This window comes from Adiantum capillus-veneris, chromosome 22 (assembly GCF_014529385.1).
Source record: "Adiantum capillus-veneris isolate H3 chromosome 22, ASM1452938v2, whole genome shotgun sequence".
NCBI lineage: Eukaryota > Viridiplantae > Streptophyta > Polypodiopsida > Polypodiales > Pteridaceae > Adiantum > Adiantum capillus-veneris.
Genome location: NC_140952.1, coordinates 42,198,002 through 42,214,193, shown reverse-complemented (window position 1 = coordinate 42,214,193; position 16,192 = coordinate 42,198,002). Strand labels below are relative to the sequence as shown.

Below are 16,192 nucleotides of genomic sequence, written 5' to 3'. Positions count from 1 at the left end.
CTCAAGCTTCTGCAAGCGTGTCAGTCCAGCGGAGATTGGGCTAAGCTTGATGGAGGACTTCACTCCGTGTCCCTAGACAGGCTGGAGGGTGAATTTGAGAGAATCCTTTCTGTTGATAGCTTGCTAGTCCCTCCTCTTTTTACTGAAGTGTTAAGGAAGTCTGATTCTAGGAGCGACAGAAAGTGTCAATCATAGAATTTGAAGAGCTTGCACCTAATCATGCAAAAGATGGTCTCCAATGGAAGGACCCATAGAAGTATGGAAATTTTCATTTAAACTCGCGTGCGAGTTTTTAGAGAGAGTATGAAGGCTCTACCACTTAATTTTTTGCAAATTAAGTCTGGCTCAAAGGTTGATTGGTAAAGCTTAGGAATGTACATTGGCCCATGGACACAACATATGGAGGTAGTTGTTAAGTCAATCTGTGAACCAGAGTATCAGCTTTGTAGTCAGGTTTTTGGAAAGATTGCCTTTGAAGATTGGGAAGGCAACTTTGGCAAAATTGTCATGTCTGGAGGTTTACTGGAGCTTTTACATTTTGGGGAAGTAGCAGTAAACAATCCAGATGAACCACAGAAACTCTTCAAGCTTGTTGACATGTTTGAAGCCATGACTAACTTGAGAACATTGTTTGAAAGGCTCTTTGGGGGCCCAAGATGCAAGGATGTTCAACAGAGGATCAAAGGTTTACTGAAGTTGATAGTGCAAGGTGCTCATGACATTTTTTTGGAGCTAAAGCAGCAAATAGAGAATTAGAGAGGCTCGAAGGCACCCATTGATGGCAGTCTGCCAAAGGTTTTGAGCTTTGTGATAGGATATGTCAAGCACTTGGTTGGAGATTTCTATGGACCGATCATGACCAAGGTGCTTATAATATATCGAAGTTGGAAAGATAATGTTCAGGACAAGACAAGCACAGAAACTCTACTTTCTAAAGCGGTCCTAAGTGTGATGAATGCACTTGTGCTAAATGTCAATGAATGGGCAAAGTCTTTCAAGGAGGACCCAGTCTTGTATCATCTCTTCCTTTGCAATAACTTTTGGTACCTTGCTATGAATTGCCAAGCATTAGAGTTCAAGGTTCTTCTGGGTAAGTCTTGGCTTAAAGAGCAACAACATCAAGCTGAGATTAATATCTCTATGTATATGAAGGACGGCTGGGCAAAGATAATTCATCATCTGAATATACCAGGGGTTACGACCTTGACAGGTAGCCGTGCCGCGACTCGAGACCTCCTCAAGACCAAGCTCAAGGCATTCCATGCAGCATTTGAGGAGCTTTATCAGATGCATGTGAAGTGGATTCTTGTGGATGCAGAGCTGCGAGAAAGGATCGGTATAAAGGTGGTGAAATTAGTAGTCCCAGCTTACAGAACTTACCTTCAGAACTATGGACCTTTGTTAGAACAAGATGGCACTAAGAGCAAGTATGTGAAGTATTCTGCACAGAGCTTGGAAAGGATACTTGGAAGCCTCTTTCAAGGGCGATCTCTGAGAATTCTCAGTGGGTCTGATAAGAAATTGAATGGGTCAGCTGCCATTGCACACCCAACCACTGTTAGTGTTGTATGATTTTTACTTGAGTGAAATTAAACCTATAGCATTAGTGTTAAGCATTGGTATGGTTGTTGTTGAGCCTGTCTTAGTTGAAGGAGTTCACTGATTTTAGATTTTCCACATTTGTGTGTGTAGCCATTGCCTTGTTGAGCAGTTGCCTCCAAGGTAGGGGCATAAAGGTTGGTGAAGGTAGCAGTAGTAGTTGCAGGTCCGATGGCTAATCAAACTTCCTGAGCTGAGAAGGATCAATTTTCCATGCATGCAGGCCCTGTTTTCTTGTGTTGACAAGCTTCTTTAAGCATATTTTGAGTAGCACATTTTGTCACCATCTGGGCTTCTCGGCTCAGTATTAGTTGCTTTTTCCTTTCTTGTTTTTGGGTTATCGACAAGCTTGATTGAGGAAAACATGAGTAGCATACTTCGTCACCCCTTGGCTTCTATTATCCAAGTAAGTTACTCAAGCCTCCTTTGTCAACATGGAGTGCTGACAAGCTTGTTTGAACATATCTTGTTCTCATTTTGGTGAGCCCAGGCATCGAGACAGTGGTTGAACTCCCCCTCTGCTAGCATAGCACCCCCTAATTCCAGCTATTTTTAGGAGACCATAATCAGTCTTCAAGACCCAGATTCATAGATCCCCTCCCTCTCACCAACGTTAACAGAAGTTCCTCTCTCTCCTACCCGTTTGGTCACACACATAAACCTGCAGTATTGCATTTTTCACTAAAGAGGCAAGTGATGAAGAAGAAGGGGGGGGGGGGGGGGGGGGGGGGGGGGGGGGGGGGGGTACCTGCTCTTCTTTTGCGTATATCGTTGTAGCGCTGCCGTGGAGCTGGGTACTGTGTATAATTTCCCGCGAGTCACGTTTGAAAGGCTTTGCAACAATAATATAGAAATGCCTCCTCGCATGAGAGAAGGGCAGTGTGCAGGCGTCGCTAGGAGCCTCGTTTCTCTGCGTCGCTTAAGCAAGGCTCAATTTGAAGCGTCGATTATGCCACGGCTACAAATTCAATCCGTCGATAATGCAACGACAGCCGTTGTTTATGCGACAGACGATTTTTTTTTAAAAAAATATCCTTGCTTATATGACTGAAACCTTGTCTATGCGACACGTTCGTCATCGGTTAAACGACGCCCGTCAATTATTAGTCCCTCACAAACCCCCCCTATGGCTAGTAGTGCATAACAGAAGGAACAAGCAATAGTATGTATGTTGATAGGTTGAGGGAAAAGTGCTAAAGCACATACAAAGACTTGGGCGAGCATGAGATAGCGGAAATGTATACTTGATGGCTTTTTTAAGGCCAAAAGGGCCCCAAAATGGGCTAAATGGAATATAAAGTAGAAGTAAAGGTATCAAAAGTGCCAAATTTTTTTCTCTAGGATGTAGTGCTTCAAGTGCTCTGTAAACCGTTCCAAATGGGTCCCCAGACGGAGCTAGAGTGTGCAAGATATGGCGGTTAAAATTTTAAGTGGTTTAAGGATCCGTACCGGATTGGACAGTTGAAGATGAGGGATCAGAGATGGATCAAATGCATGGACATAAAGTGCTCATATATGGTGCATGTCAAACATTTTTGATCGTCACTAGATGGCAAAGATATATATGCAGTTAAAGATTCACCAGGAACTAGTTTTGTGTCAATTTTGTCACCTCAATTGGTGAGCTGAGGTTCTTGTAGCCTTTCTAGGATTTTTCTATAAATTATGTAGTATATGGAGACCATATAAGTTGATGACATGTCAATTGGAGTCTAAATCAACAAGATATATCAATTTGGATTTAGCGATGGTTGTCAATCGGGAGGAATCTATTGGTTTTTTGACAAGTTTGCAACCTTGACTGGAGGACCCAAAAAATTCAAACTCTAGCTAAGGCGGGGGAGTTTGTAGCCAACAAGGGGAGATTTTGGTCGATTTTTGCGGCTCGATAATTGGACCCCTAGACATCAAACAGCAAGTGGTTGAAGCTTGTGGAAAAAATGAAGGTTTTTTTTTTGAAATTTGAAAAGCTTGGAGGACCATGCAATGTGACGCCACCATGTGTCTGTAAAAAATACCACATGCATACAAAGGGCACACGAAGGGGTGAACCCTTTATATGTTGGAGCATGCCCTCTACTTAGTGAATCAAAGGAGAAAGCTCTATCAAGCTTGTGTGCTATGGTGTTTGGCATTGTGGGTGTGCACAACCGTTCTAGGCATCGCTAGGGGTGTTAGCCAACATATTTTTGTAGTGCAATGTTGTAAATAGTGGCTGTGTAGAATGCAAAAACATGATGACATGACTAATGTTTCCACTTCCCTTAAAGGTGCCTAATTTTTGGAGATGAAAGGGGGCTCCCACCAATAGCGTTAGGCGCTACTGCTCTGCATGGGGATCCCTCATGCATGGAACTTGGAGCTCAAGCAAGGCCAAAAAAATCAAATGGTTAGTCGCATGTAAAGTGAGTGTTAAAAGTAGAAAAGGTTATGGGAAAAATAGAAAAATACACCCACACCCTATAAGGGCCAATTTCTTTGCATTTTGAGGGGGGGAGCTTAGTTCAAGAGGGGAGTTCTTGACAAAGTTTTTTTGGAATGCTTTGGGGCCAACGAGAAATCCAACGAGAGAAGATTTCTTGATGTCTCAATGAGGAGAGCTTCGTAGAGGAAGAGCCAACTGTTGCCTGAGGTTTTCCTTATCTCATTGAGGTTTTACCGATGGAGCTGGTGGTGGTGGCTCTTACGGTGTTTGTAAGTTGGGTTTGGGTTTCTTGGAGCAAACCATAGCCAATTCCTATTCCTTTTCCCCTCCCTTTCCCCCATTCTCATCTTTGCTCCACTCAAAGTGTTTCATATCGAGATTGCTAGAAACAAGAAAAATTTCCATGGATGTTCGTTGATGGTGCAAAACATGTATGCATTGGTATGCACGTGATGTTCTTGCTAAGATGTGTAGTTTTGATTGTGATTCTAGTGGGCCGGGGTGATCTGAGTACCTAGGATATAGAGAGGCATCTATGTTGTGTTTATGGCTGTCTTCCCGTTGCTCCTTGCCATCTTTTGGTGCCCTCATGGAGGAGTATGATGATTTATTTTATTTGAAGGTGAAATTGTGGTTTTGGAGCTTATGAAGTGCAGATTTTAAAGATCATGTGTTGTTAAATATGGAAGGATAGGTTTTCCCACTTTCATAGGGGTGGAAGATCCGGAAAACTTGGCTGTAGGATTATGGGATGTTTGTGCTAGAGAGCAGACTGACGAGAGAAGAAGGTGTGGTTCATGTTTTTCCACTCTTGGTTCGTGACAAAGAAATGATATAGTACGATGTTTGTGAGATGAAGAAAAGACAGATTGGATGACTTTTAAAGCATATTTTTGATGCCAATATGTGTCGGATGTATAGCTACATGAAGTAAAACGGAAGATGGATGGTCTTAAACAAAGCTTGGACGAAGGATGTTGAGCATTTGAGTGGGAATTCAAAGCCCTTTGGAGATAGTTGATACAGGTTATGGCTACACAAAATATTAGTTATTTAAAATTGAGCAAGTTTATGATTTGCATGCATGAGGAGGTTTGTGATAAAGTCAAAGCAGATGGGTTTGTGACATACAGGGAAGCGATAAATTTGGAAAGAGGGTGGACCAAAATCAAGAAGCAAAAATCCAGGAAAAATTTCTCAAATGCAGTGTAGCCTAGGCCGATTGAATAGGTGATAATTAGATCATAGTTGGTTCATTAGGTTTAGTAACTATCTTGGCCTAAAAACCTTGTTTTTGTCTAAACACTAATGGGGATAAATAGTAAATCCTTTTAAAAGTTTTTGAGATAACTACTAGAGGTATAATACAATTTTAGAAAGTTGAGATAGTTACTATAATAAATATTAAGAAAAACATAAGCCATTTTTGGCCTTGATTAAAAAGTGAAAATTAGGAAAAATATTAGAAGATTATAAGATAATTTGTGGAGCCTAGAAATTCTATAAGGAAGCTAGGATAAAAATGTCTTACATATATAAACAATTAGAAAATTACTATGTGGAGAAGTTACTAATTCTAACTACTTTTTTAAAGAAGAGGGTTAGCAAGTAGGTTTTCAAAAATTAGTCATGGATTCTTATGGCTAAACTAAGATAAATATTTGCAAGAACGATATTAAACCTTCTATAACCAATTAAGTTACCATAAGGGTCCACAAATTAGGTTAAGTCATGAAAGTACGTTATGGAATGATAAAAGCAGGTTTTGATAATTTCCCTAGTAATAAAATGCATGGCTCCCAAGAGGAGCCATGTAAACCAACCAGCTAAAGAATATGTCAATATTACAATAATGAGGACCAAGGCCTCAAATGATCACGAGTCCATACCAACAGTAGGCCTATAAACAAGAATGTTCATGCCCTAGAGCTTGAGCAGATACCTAACAAGTCCTAAGTGGATCTTAATTATAATTTAAGTTATAAGTAATTCAAATTCTTTTTAAGTGATAACATTGTTTCCATTAAAGAGTGGATAACACCTTAGGAAGTGATAAAATAACTTAAACATTGGGAGAATATCTTTGAAGAATCCAACATACAATTGTTTGTAATATAGGAAAGAATCAGTTGTGTTAGCCTATTTGATCTAGGAAAGAAAGGATTGATCATCCTTAAGACAACTTGTCTCAAGACACCTCTGATTCCTTGAAATAGGTTCACTTCAAGTGATGAGTGGATCTTTTTTAGTAAACGGATGTGTAAGATAGCCCCATGTACGATGAGTCTTTACCCAATATATGTATATGTTTGTGTATATATCTTAGGATATCATTTTATCCTACAGGAACAACCTAGTTGTATGGGAAATTGGTTTTGGCGCATGGGCATCCCAAACTTGGGGTGATGTTTTTCCACCTTAGACTATGAATAAGGAAGGTGCCGTTTTTCATCCATGTATAGGTGTGCTTGAGATAAGTTGAGTATTGGTTAGGTTTTTCAATGAATATTCTTCTAAGTGACTATACCTTGTCTTAAGTTTAAATATGCTTGTTTTGTAAAGGAATATTTTTTAAAACTAATTTCAATACTTGTTTTAATGTATCACTGTGCTGGAAAGTTAAAATGGACTATTGTTTTAAATGTTGAAAGAAGGTGGTAGTAATTAAATAACAAAAAACATGTGTGAGTGTGAGGTGGTAAGTGGGGATTGACTAAGGTTGTGGATCATGGACTAGTGGACTTAATTAGTCAGGTACCTATCCATTCCTATGCACCAAACATTAAAGAATTCTTTAAAGAAAGAGGAGTCCTCCAGCATGTGTACCTTGCACAGATAGACTTCAATTCTATCACTACAAGTGGTCACTTCAATTCCGATGTCAAATTACCGGCGCCAATGGCGGGCGTCGGTATATGTGTAGCTAAGTATGGAGGGAGATGCAGTTTTTTTTTATAAATATTTTTGAATTTTTGACGGCTCTTTCGATGTATCTTTCGACGCCTGTTCCACATTACTTTTCGATGCGTGACTCAATACCTATTCCGATGCCTATACCGATTTCTGTACCATCGAACCCTGTAAAAACAAATCTGCTGGCTTTCCTTGCGCATTTCTCTTATTCTTGTGCCTTCTCTCTTGCTCTCTTCCTTCTCACCTCTTGCAAATCTGTTGCAAAACAAGTTGTTGGAGGTGCTAATCTTACTCGTGGACTACTCCATAGCACTAAGGTAGGATTGTTTTAAAGTTTACATGTAGATTTAGGGTTTAGAATTTAGGGTTTTAGTGTTTAACATGGTGTGTGTGTGTGTGTGCGTTTTTTGCAGGTTCGAGGACGTTTACGACACTTTTCTTGCTCAAATAGGCCGCATGTGAGTGCTTTAATTTTTAATGCAATTAAATTCAGTTAAATTAATTTGTATATTGTTGATAAAAGAAAATTTCATACTTTAAACTTTCAATGCTTTAAAAGAAATTATGGTTTGTGTTGTGAAATTTCGTTTTTAAATAGGAAGAAATTTTGTTTTGGTTTATGAAGAAAACTTGTTTTGATGAAATTTCGTTTTAATTATGTCGTTTCTGAAATTATGCGCTTGATAAGGTTTAGGTTTTATGTTTTAATTGGGTTTAGTTTAGGTTATATGTTAGGTTAAGCCAATATATAGGCTATATGTTAGGTTATACGTTAATTCATGTTAGGTTAGGTTTAAATTAAAGGTTAAATTAAGTTATAAGTTAGGCTATAGGTTATAGGATAGGTTATCTAGATTATAGGTCAGGTTTAGGCAAGAAGCTAGGTTATAGGTTAAGTTAGGTTAGGCTATAGGTTGTATGTAAAAAGTTAGGTTAGGTTATATGTTAATTTAACTTATGTTGAGATTATAGATGGACGTTGTGTTCAGACAATTAAAATTGATGTCTAAACCATAACCCTCTAAACCTATTAGCAGATTGAAATGGCCAAGCGCTACAATACTAATTGGATTTGGAGCGACCAAATCAAAAGTTACCAAACCTAAGGGGATTTACATAGCCTACCCTAATGCTCTAAATATAGTAATGTATTAGCGGCCAAAACAAAAGTCGCTAATCTAAAGCCGATAACCCTTAGCAGACTTAATGGCTTAACAATACCCTAATCTATTTTAGAGCTCTTTATCTTAGCGGATTTAAACACAGTGCGCCATCTATTACCTTAAGCGGCTAGCCCTAAGCAGATTGAAATGGAAAAATTCTACACTGATCCAATTTGGAGCAGCCAAACCTAAGCAACTTTACATAGCGCACTCTAAAACTCCAAAATATGGCCATCTATTAGCGGCTAAACCAACACTAGTCCTAAGACATTAACTGTATGTGGCTAGCCCTAAGTGAATTGAAATGGCTTCCCTTTTTATGTTGTCATTACTCATTTCAAAGTTTGAGTTTTGTCATGTCTTGTATGTTTGGAGCACGATAGCACCACCACAACTCACAATGTTTTTTAAATTTGAATGTCACATTAGAGAAGTGGTGCTTCTCTGCATTTTAGGTCCTTGTGCCTCGCCCTCAAGTTTGAGCCTTGAGCATTGGAAAAGAGCCTCAAACCACAATTCAACTCTCTATCCTTCATGTTTGACACAAACAATTCTCCTCTAGACTTTAGAGCCTTGTGCCTTACCCTCAAGTTTGAGGATTAAGCATTGGCACAGAGGCTTAACCCACAACCCAACACACTAGCCTCCATGTTTGAGACAAGTAGAATAGACAAAATCTTGAAACTCATGCATTTGCAGGGATCTGTAGCCTAGATTTGTGCCCTCAAGATGATGTTTGTTACAATCTTTGTTTTGGGAGAAGCACAGTCTTAAAATTGAAGATTTTCTTGCTTCTTTCGATGCTAGCCTCATGAGAATAAGTTCCTTCTTTTTCTTTTTGCTGATACAAAGTGGATTAATTTGATAAATGCACTACCAAACGACCTCCGAGATGCCAAAGAAGGATCTGTCTAGGAGCATGAAGTGGAACTGAGACTTTGAGCTTCAAATGTAGTATATGTCTGATAATTGTTGCATGTTCCATATAAAGTGGTGTCTACAAATCACACTTGCAAGTGCATCATTTCATTCAAGAGCTGGAACAAAAAAATGCGCATCCTAGACCAAGTTACCTCTCTTGAAAAACTAAAGACAAGAAGAATAGTCCCATTATAGTAAATTTTTCGCACAATTCCTAAATTTGATTTAACGGACTTCAAGAATGACGCGTATACTTCAAAAAACGCAAACAAACTTCGGCTAGGTTTTGTTATAGGTGAAGCTATAGGTTAGGTTTAATTTGGTTAAAGGTTAGGTTATAGTTTAGGTTGTAGGTTAGGTTAGGTGCACACAAACTTCAAAAACACTAATATATAGTCATTTACCATGTGGTCCTAATCTTCGTGCACCTCTAGACCAAGGTGTGCGGGGATTGGACATGAGAATGTTAGAGTTCGAGCTAGCAACAAATAGTTGAAGGTGAGATTGTTAGAGCTCGAGCTAGCAGCTAATCGGACTTCAAAAGTGCATATACACTTCAAGAACCTTAATATATAGTCATTGACCAATAAAGACGAGATTATTACCTTGTGGTCCTAATCTCCATGCATCTATAGACCAAGGTGTGCGGGGATTCGGCCTGGCTAGATAATGTGAGGTTGTTAGAGCTAGTAGCAAATAGTTAAAAAAACGCAATCGGACTTCCAAAGTGACCATAGAATTCAAGAATCTTAATATATAGTCATTGATCAATAAAGAAGAGATTATTACCCTGTGACTCTAATCTCTGTGCACCTCTAGACCGAGGTTTGCGGGGATCGAGCCTGGCTAGAAAATGTGAGGTTGTCGTATTGTCATGTACTTAGTAGTGTGTAGTTATAACAACTAGAGTGTTTTAATTATTTGTTGCATCATTGGTAGATAAAGTATGGGACAATAGGATGGCGTGTCCTTGTACGCACTGCAAGCATCCGATATTTCAAAAATGAAAAATCTACGACCAAGACATATGCAGCCACGGTCTCTTTCTGATTGAGTAACTACAAGACCTATGTTATCGATCTCATGGTCTATAGACTGAAGGTCAAACTCCGCAAGTAGATATTGCTTTAAATTCATCCCAGAGAAGACAATTTTCAAACGAGCAGTGATCGACTGAGTCCTCCCAACCAATACCTAATGTGGCATTTCAAGAAGTAGAGATGGAGCAGATGTTGGATGCATTCTTTGACATGGATCCCATCATTGAGAACATAGAAAACGACAACATTGAACACAATACTACGGACCAACCTCAGTCATCCCATTCATATTGACGGGATGCTAGAAATGATAAAGAGGGCGAGATGATGCAAAGTCTTGCACGCATGTCGCTTTACAGTGGTGCAAAAATCTCAGTTACCGCGTTGGCAATGCTTAATTTGCACTCTGTGAGAGAGTGTGGAGATTTATTTCTATTTAGTGCTCTCTGTATGTTCACAAGGTAGAGAGTCTGAGGGTAGATATAGAGATTAGGTATAGAGTAAATACATAAGATTAGGATTTAGGAAGAGATCAGAGAGGTGTGGATAGAGTAGGTAGAGACAGTGTAAAGTTTAGGTAGAGGGAGGATATGTAGAGAGTGTAGATAGAGATTAAGTATAGGGTAGATAGATAAGGTAAGGATTTAGGAAGAGATTAGGGTTTAGAGAGATATGTGGATAGAGTAGATAGAGGGAGTACAGAGGGTGTAGATAGAGAAACAGAAGATTCATAGAGTGTAGAGATAGATAGAGGGTCTAGAGAGAGTGTAAAGATTTACCTCTATTTAGCGCTCGCTCTATGTTTAGAGGGTAGAGAGAAAGGGTAGATATAGAGAGTATATAGAGAGTAGATGGGTGAAAGCATGAAAAGGTGGTCAGGTTTTGAGGAATAATTGATGGATCACTTTGGTACTTCATATTGTGTGAGGGTCTAGTCTAAGTGGATTAGAAGGTACCAAGATTTGAAAACATCACTTCAAGATTTTATCATTTTTTGAAATGCAAGGCAACTTTTATTTCCTGCAGCTTGGGCCCTCACTCATTTTTGAATTGCAGCTCCGTTAATCTCCAAATCCTAGCGGAAGTGGAGCAGATATTGTCTACAAGAAAGATTACATTGGAGAGTGTGTCCAAGTGCAACTACAAGATAAAAGTCAGAGAATGTGGAAGATAGAGGGAACATCTTCAGCTATAGCAGTGCTTCAAGGGCAATTGACCGAGCTTCAAACACTGAAAGACAGCATGGAGGGAGGAGCATGTGGTGTATTCGATTCTGAGCTAATGGTAATTGATGCAAAGATCATTGCTCTCTCAAGTGCATTGATAGTTGTAGGGGCTGATGCAAGAAACTCAAAGATTAGAGACGACACTGACCGTATAGAGGTATGCAATGTGAAACTAAACCTTGCATTTAGGTTTTTAAGTGCAATGTATGTACCATGTGAACTTTCTAAGTGGTTCATAGAGTTTTGGGATATTACCTGACAAGTACAACTCTCAAGATTCAACACCTGACTCTGATTATCTGACTCTGATTATGTTTTCCATGGTACTTTCCACAAGTCCCAATGGAGTTTTTTTGGTACTTAACAAAATCACAAGTAGATAGAACTACACGAACTCCACCATTTAACAAGGATAAAATATGTCAAGGAACTTTATATAAGTACCAATGAATCCATATGGGTGCTTCATGCTATTACCGAGATAGATAGAGTAGATAGAGAGGGTGTACAGTTTAGGTAAACTAGGTAGAGAGGGAGGATACATAGAGAATTTAGATAGAGATTAAATCGAGGGTACACATATAAGATTAGGATTTAAGAAGCAATTAGGGTTTAGAGGGAGGTGTAGATGGAGTAGCTAAAGAGCATGTAGAGATTAGGTATAGCGTTAACACAACCTTGTCCTCCCAACCAACACCGCCTTGCACACACATCTAATCATTCGCACAATGTTGACTTTGTTGAAGCTACCCACAACCACAACTTTATCGAACTAGCCTAACCTTGACTTTGCCCGAGTTTCCCTCAACTTTGAGACTTGTCTTGAGAACCAATTTTGACTCTATTCAAGTTGCCAGTGACTCTCTAGTAGTGATGCATTGTGTCTCTTCATAGGAAGCTTGTGCCCATCATGGCCACTTGAGCCTCATATCCAGGAAAGTCTACATTCTCTGGGGTCGTGGAAACACCAACAAAGACAAACAATGTAACACATAGGTCTTCAAAATGAAGTCAAGAAGCTTGGCAAGGAGAATGAGGAGCTGAAGCATAGACTCATCTCCATCGAGGCTCGACTCACCATAGTGGAGAACCACAAAAAGGAAGAGATGGAAATAAAGCTCAATAACACAAAGGTGGAAGTAGAGACCACCTTCAACAAAGGAGGTCAAAACCCAAGTGTAGGATATTGCCCTCAGTGTTTGCATTCATAGGCTTCCAAGTGACTGGAAAGAGAAGGGGGACCATAAGCTCAATAACACAAATATGGAAGTAGATACCACCCTCACAAAGGAGGTCAAAACCCAAGTGCAAGTATCATCTTTGATAAGGTTGAAGATTGTGTATTGTCCACCCTAGGTGAATGACAATGCCAATAGGATATCGCCTTCAATGTTCCACAGTTCCTTTGCTCACATCCAAACAAAATCCCACATGGTACAATGGGGTCATCCATAATCACGTCTCTTACACACAAACATCCTACCAACCATGCAATCCTAATCTTCGAGACCAACGCAGATCAAATCAAACTCCTTGAGAAATTGCGGCTTCTCAAGGACACCAAATTTTGGTTTGCAAAAGATCTAACATCAGCCTAACTCGAAGGAAGAACTCCAAAGATGTGAGAAGCACACTCAATAGGGAAATGGTCAGTTTATCAAGAAGGTAAAGCCATTATCCAAGAGTTTTGAACTCTCAAACTGGCTCCCTCCTCACCTACCCCTTCGTAGGTTTTGTTCATTTCATCTTATCTTCCCTTTATCACACCTCGCTAGACCCTTACTTCTTAATTTGAGATGTATCCAACAACCGGCGGGCGAGGGGCGAGGGGGGGGGGTCCATTTTTCAAAAATACCTATAGCACGTGCATTTAGGAGGTATTTTTAATACCCCGGCTATACACACACACACTTCATCATGAATTAAAAGACCCATCTTCCGTTATTCAGAAGGAACTTTGTAATGTTTTTTTTTTGTCCCATAGGTCATATTTGACCTTCATAAATGATAATTAAATCTATTTTCTATCTATATCTACCTATCATAGATGTCATAATGAGAAGAATGCATGATCATTGAGAATGCCAAATGGATGCCAGCACAAACATGACAATGGAAATGCTACAAAGTTTCCAATACGATGCTTATCTTAAAGGTTATGAATGTGCTCCTAGTACTAGAACTATGATCATGCACAAAGGTTCGTATGTCAATCATCAACTACATCAGCTTCCAAATCACTGGTTGGTTTGACTCACTCTTCAATGCCGAAGATGAGTATACAAAGTCACTACAATAAATAGAGCTCCTTGTGAGAGAAGAGTATTAAGAAGAAGCGACCAATATTTGTTGATGTGAACTATGTACTTGATGAAGATAGTCATAGACCAGATAACTTTATACAGGTCAAAAATAAAGATGCTCATCTAGGCCATCTAAATTGGATGAACCAAATGAGCATCTTTATTTTTCAAAATTCGTATGGCGGTAATATGTGAGGTAATATGCGAGGTAGTATGTGAGGTAATATGCGTGGTAATATTCATGGTAATATGTGCAATAATAAACACGGTAATATATACGGTAATATGTCGCGATAATAATCGCGACTATATTATCGCTTCTATTACCCCGTATATTGTTGTCAAACCACTACCATGTCCTTTGCCGCTGTTATTGCCACACATGCAATATTTTCTCTTTCTATTTTCCTTTGTTAATGTGCGGCAATGCTAGTGGTTCTGGAGTTTTCCCCTTATATTGTATCATCGTCATCATCTACTTCCACAGCTATGACTTCATGGGTTTGAAAAACAGCATAGTGCTTTTGTGTTGGTCTTGTCGCAATGTTCACTAGCTTATGAATGAGTCTCATGTTGCAAAAAACAAAACCAAATCAATAGCACGTTGAGGATGACGCCGGTTTTGTTTCTTAGTATGCAGAAAGTCAAAACCCGACCAATTCCTCTCACAGCGACCACTTGATGTTGCAATAGATGGAACCCTAACAACAATGTGTTGCATCTTACTTTCTCCCCACCATACTCCTTCCGCCATAGACGCGCACTTGTGTGTGCAATGGAATCTATATGCTATGGATCCTGGAACATGTTAGTTCTATTAGCATAATCAACTCGCTGATGAAAAGAAGTCTTCCCATCCTCTTGTCCTAATAGTTGCGAGCACACTATTTTAAAGTCACTCATGACTTCTTTATTTCCCGATTGTTGTTGCATTTGAAATTTAGGATCTAATACAAATACAGCACCATGCAACGGTCTGTGCAATTGCACCCATCTCTTATTGACAGCTGTGATTATGAAAGCTTTGTCCTTTGCACCAAAGACAGCATGCTCTCTTCCTTTGTACAATTACTCTGACATATACCAATAGACTCGACCAAAGACAAAAGAGTATTTGTCGACTACTCAAAATGGTTTGGCTAGGGTGACAATTCTCTCTACATTGCCCTAAAAAAATTGTGAGTTCACAAGCTGTACACACCTTGTAGCTGCCTCTTGGTAGATAGAATACTTGCTGAGCCATGCACCCCAGCGTCCATCAACAAATCTTTAAATCAATGCAGGCTTCACTTAATGCAAGGTGGCAAGAACATAATATGCAGTTGCAAACCTTGTCACAGAAAATATCTGCAAAGTTTTGTTGGGTGATTTTAATCGAAAAAGAGCATATGAAAATTGATGCTCTCTAATAGATTTCACCATATGATTAGCATCCAACATCATTTTTTTATGACGGCCAGTTTTCAAGGTCTTCTAATAGAAAACTAAGAGTATGCATGACACATGGCACCCAAGTAGTTTCTGGGTACTTAACTTGGATAGCCCTTCCTACAGCCTTGTAATTGGATACATTATCTGTGATAATTGCAGTCACCTTCTTTGGTCCCTTCCTTTGCTATGGAACACTCATAAATCCTTGCTAGATAATCATGGTTATCCTCTTTTAAAGAGGTTTCAATGGCTTCTAGAAACATAGACCCTCTAGGATTGATAAGCATGTTATTGATGAGCAGCTTCTTTAGACAGCTGGTCCATCCATCCAACGCTATGGTGCAACCATATGTAGGAATAAACTCCACCACCATACGCTTCAGAATGGCTTCAATACTATCTTTCACTTCATCTAGATACTCTGTGGGAATCTTATTATAATCAGGAAGCACAAACCCTTTTTTGGTGGTGCTCATTAAAGCATCTTGAAATATGGGGTTTCGCATAGCATTGAATGGTATACCACACGCCACAAAAGCTTATTATAATCAAAGACATGCATCAAACCATGACGATAAGGCTAATAAAATACATTGATTCAATATTCCAAACGATATAATCTAAAGACATGTACACTTCAAAATAAATATTCTAAACCATAAGACATTGATTCACATTTAGATTGCTAGAATTAGTTGTATCATTGGAGGGCTCACTACCTAGCACCCATATATATAACAAGCATTAGTGGGGTAATCAAAGACATCCTCCTCTAACATGTTTGGATGAATAAAATGATCCATGATTTTATCCCTTATTTTAATGTATTTTTATTAAATGGTCTATTTTTTTTTGCATTTTAAAACCCCTCTTGCTGAAATCACATGGTACAATAACATGATTAAATAGTGTACCCCCCAAGGTTGAATTCAAAGTTGATAGAATATGGTATAAAGCTAAGTGAAGGTGTTAAAATTTCTTTCCAATATGGCCATTTTTTACAGATAATTTGTGAAAGCACACAATGTTTTGATTTTTTATTTTAAAAGAGAATCATACTTTCAAAGAATATGGATACTTTTTATTCATCCAAGTTAAGTAGTGAAGATCAATTTCATAAATAATTTGCGAATTTTAGAGAAGTTTTTTTGTGAGCTTTTCATATATATTG

At 38.9% G+C, this 16,192-nt stretch overlaps 1 protein-coding gene and 1 pseudogene across 1 annotated transcript; both read left to right on the top strand.

Annotated features, from left to right (window-relative positions):
* Positions 1 to 303: 303 nt before the first annotated feature.
* On the top strand, positions 304 to 779 carry LOC147429219 (exocyst complex component EXO70A1-like; annotated as a pseudogene).
* Positions 668 to 1,572, top strand: LOC147429218 (exocyst complex component EXO70A1-like). Its single transcript, XM_086495750.1, has one exon. The coding sequence runs from the start codon at positions 856 to 858 to the stop codon at positions 1,570 to 1,572; it is 717 nt and encodes a 238-aa protein (XP_086351876.1). The 5' UTR covers positions 668 to 855.
* The last annotated feature ends 14,620 nt before the right edge of the window (positions 1,573 to 16,192 follow it).

What these genes read in the sequence shown, in the direction of transcription:
- LOC147429218 (XM_086495750.1), top strand. Translation starts at nt 856, where the DNA reads ATGACCAAGGTGCTTATAATATATCGAAGTTGGAAAGATAATGTTCAG.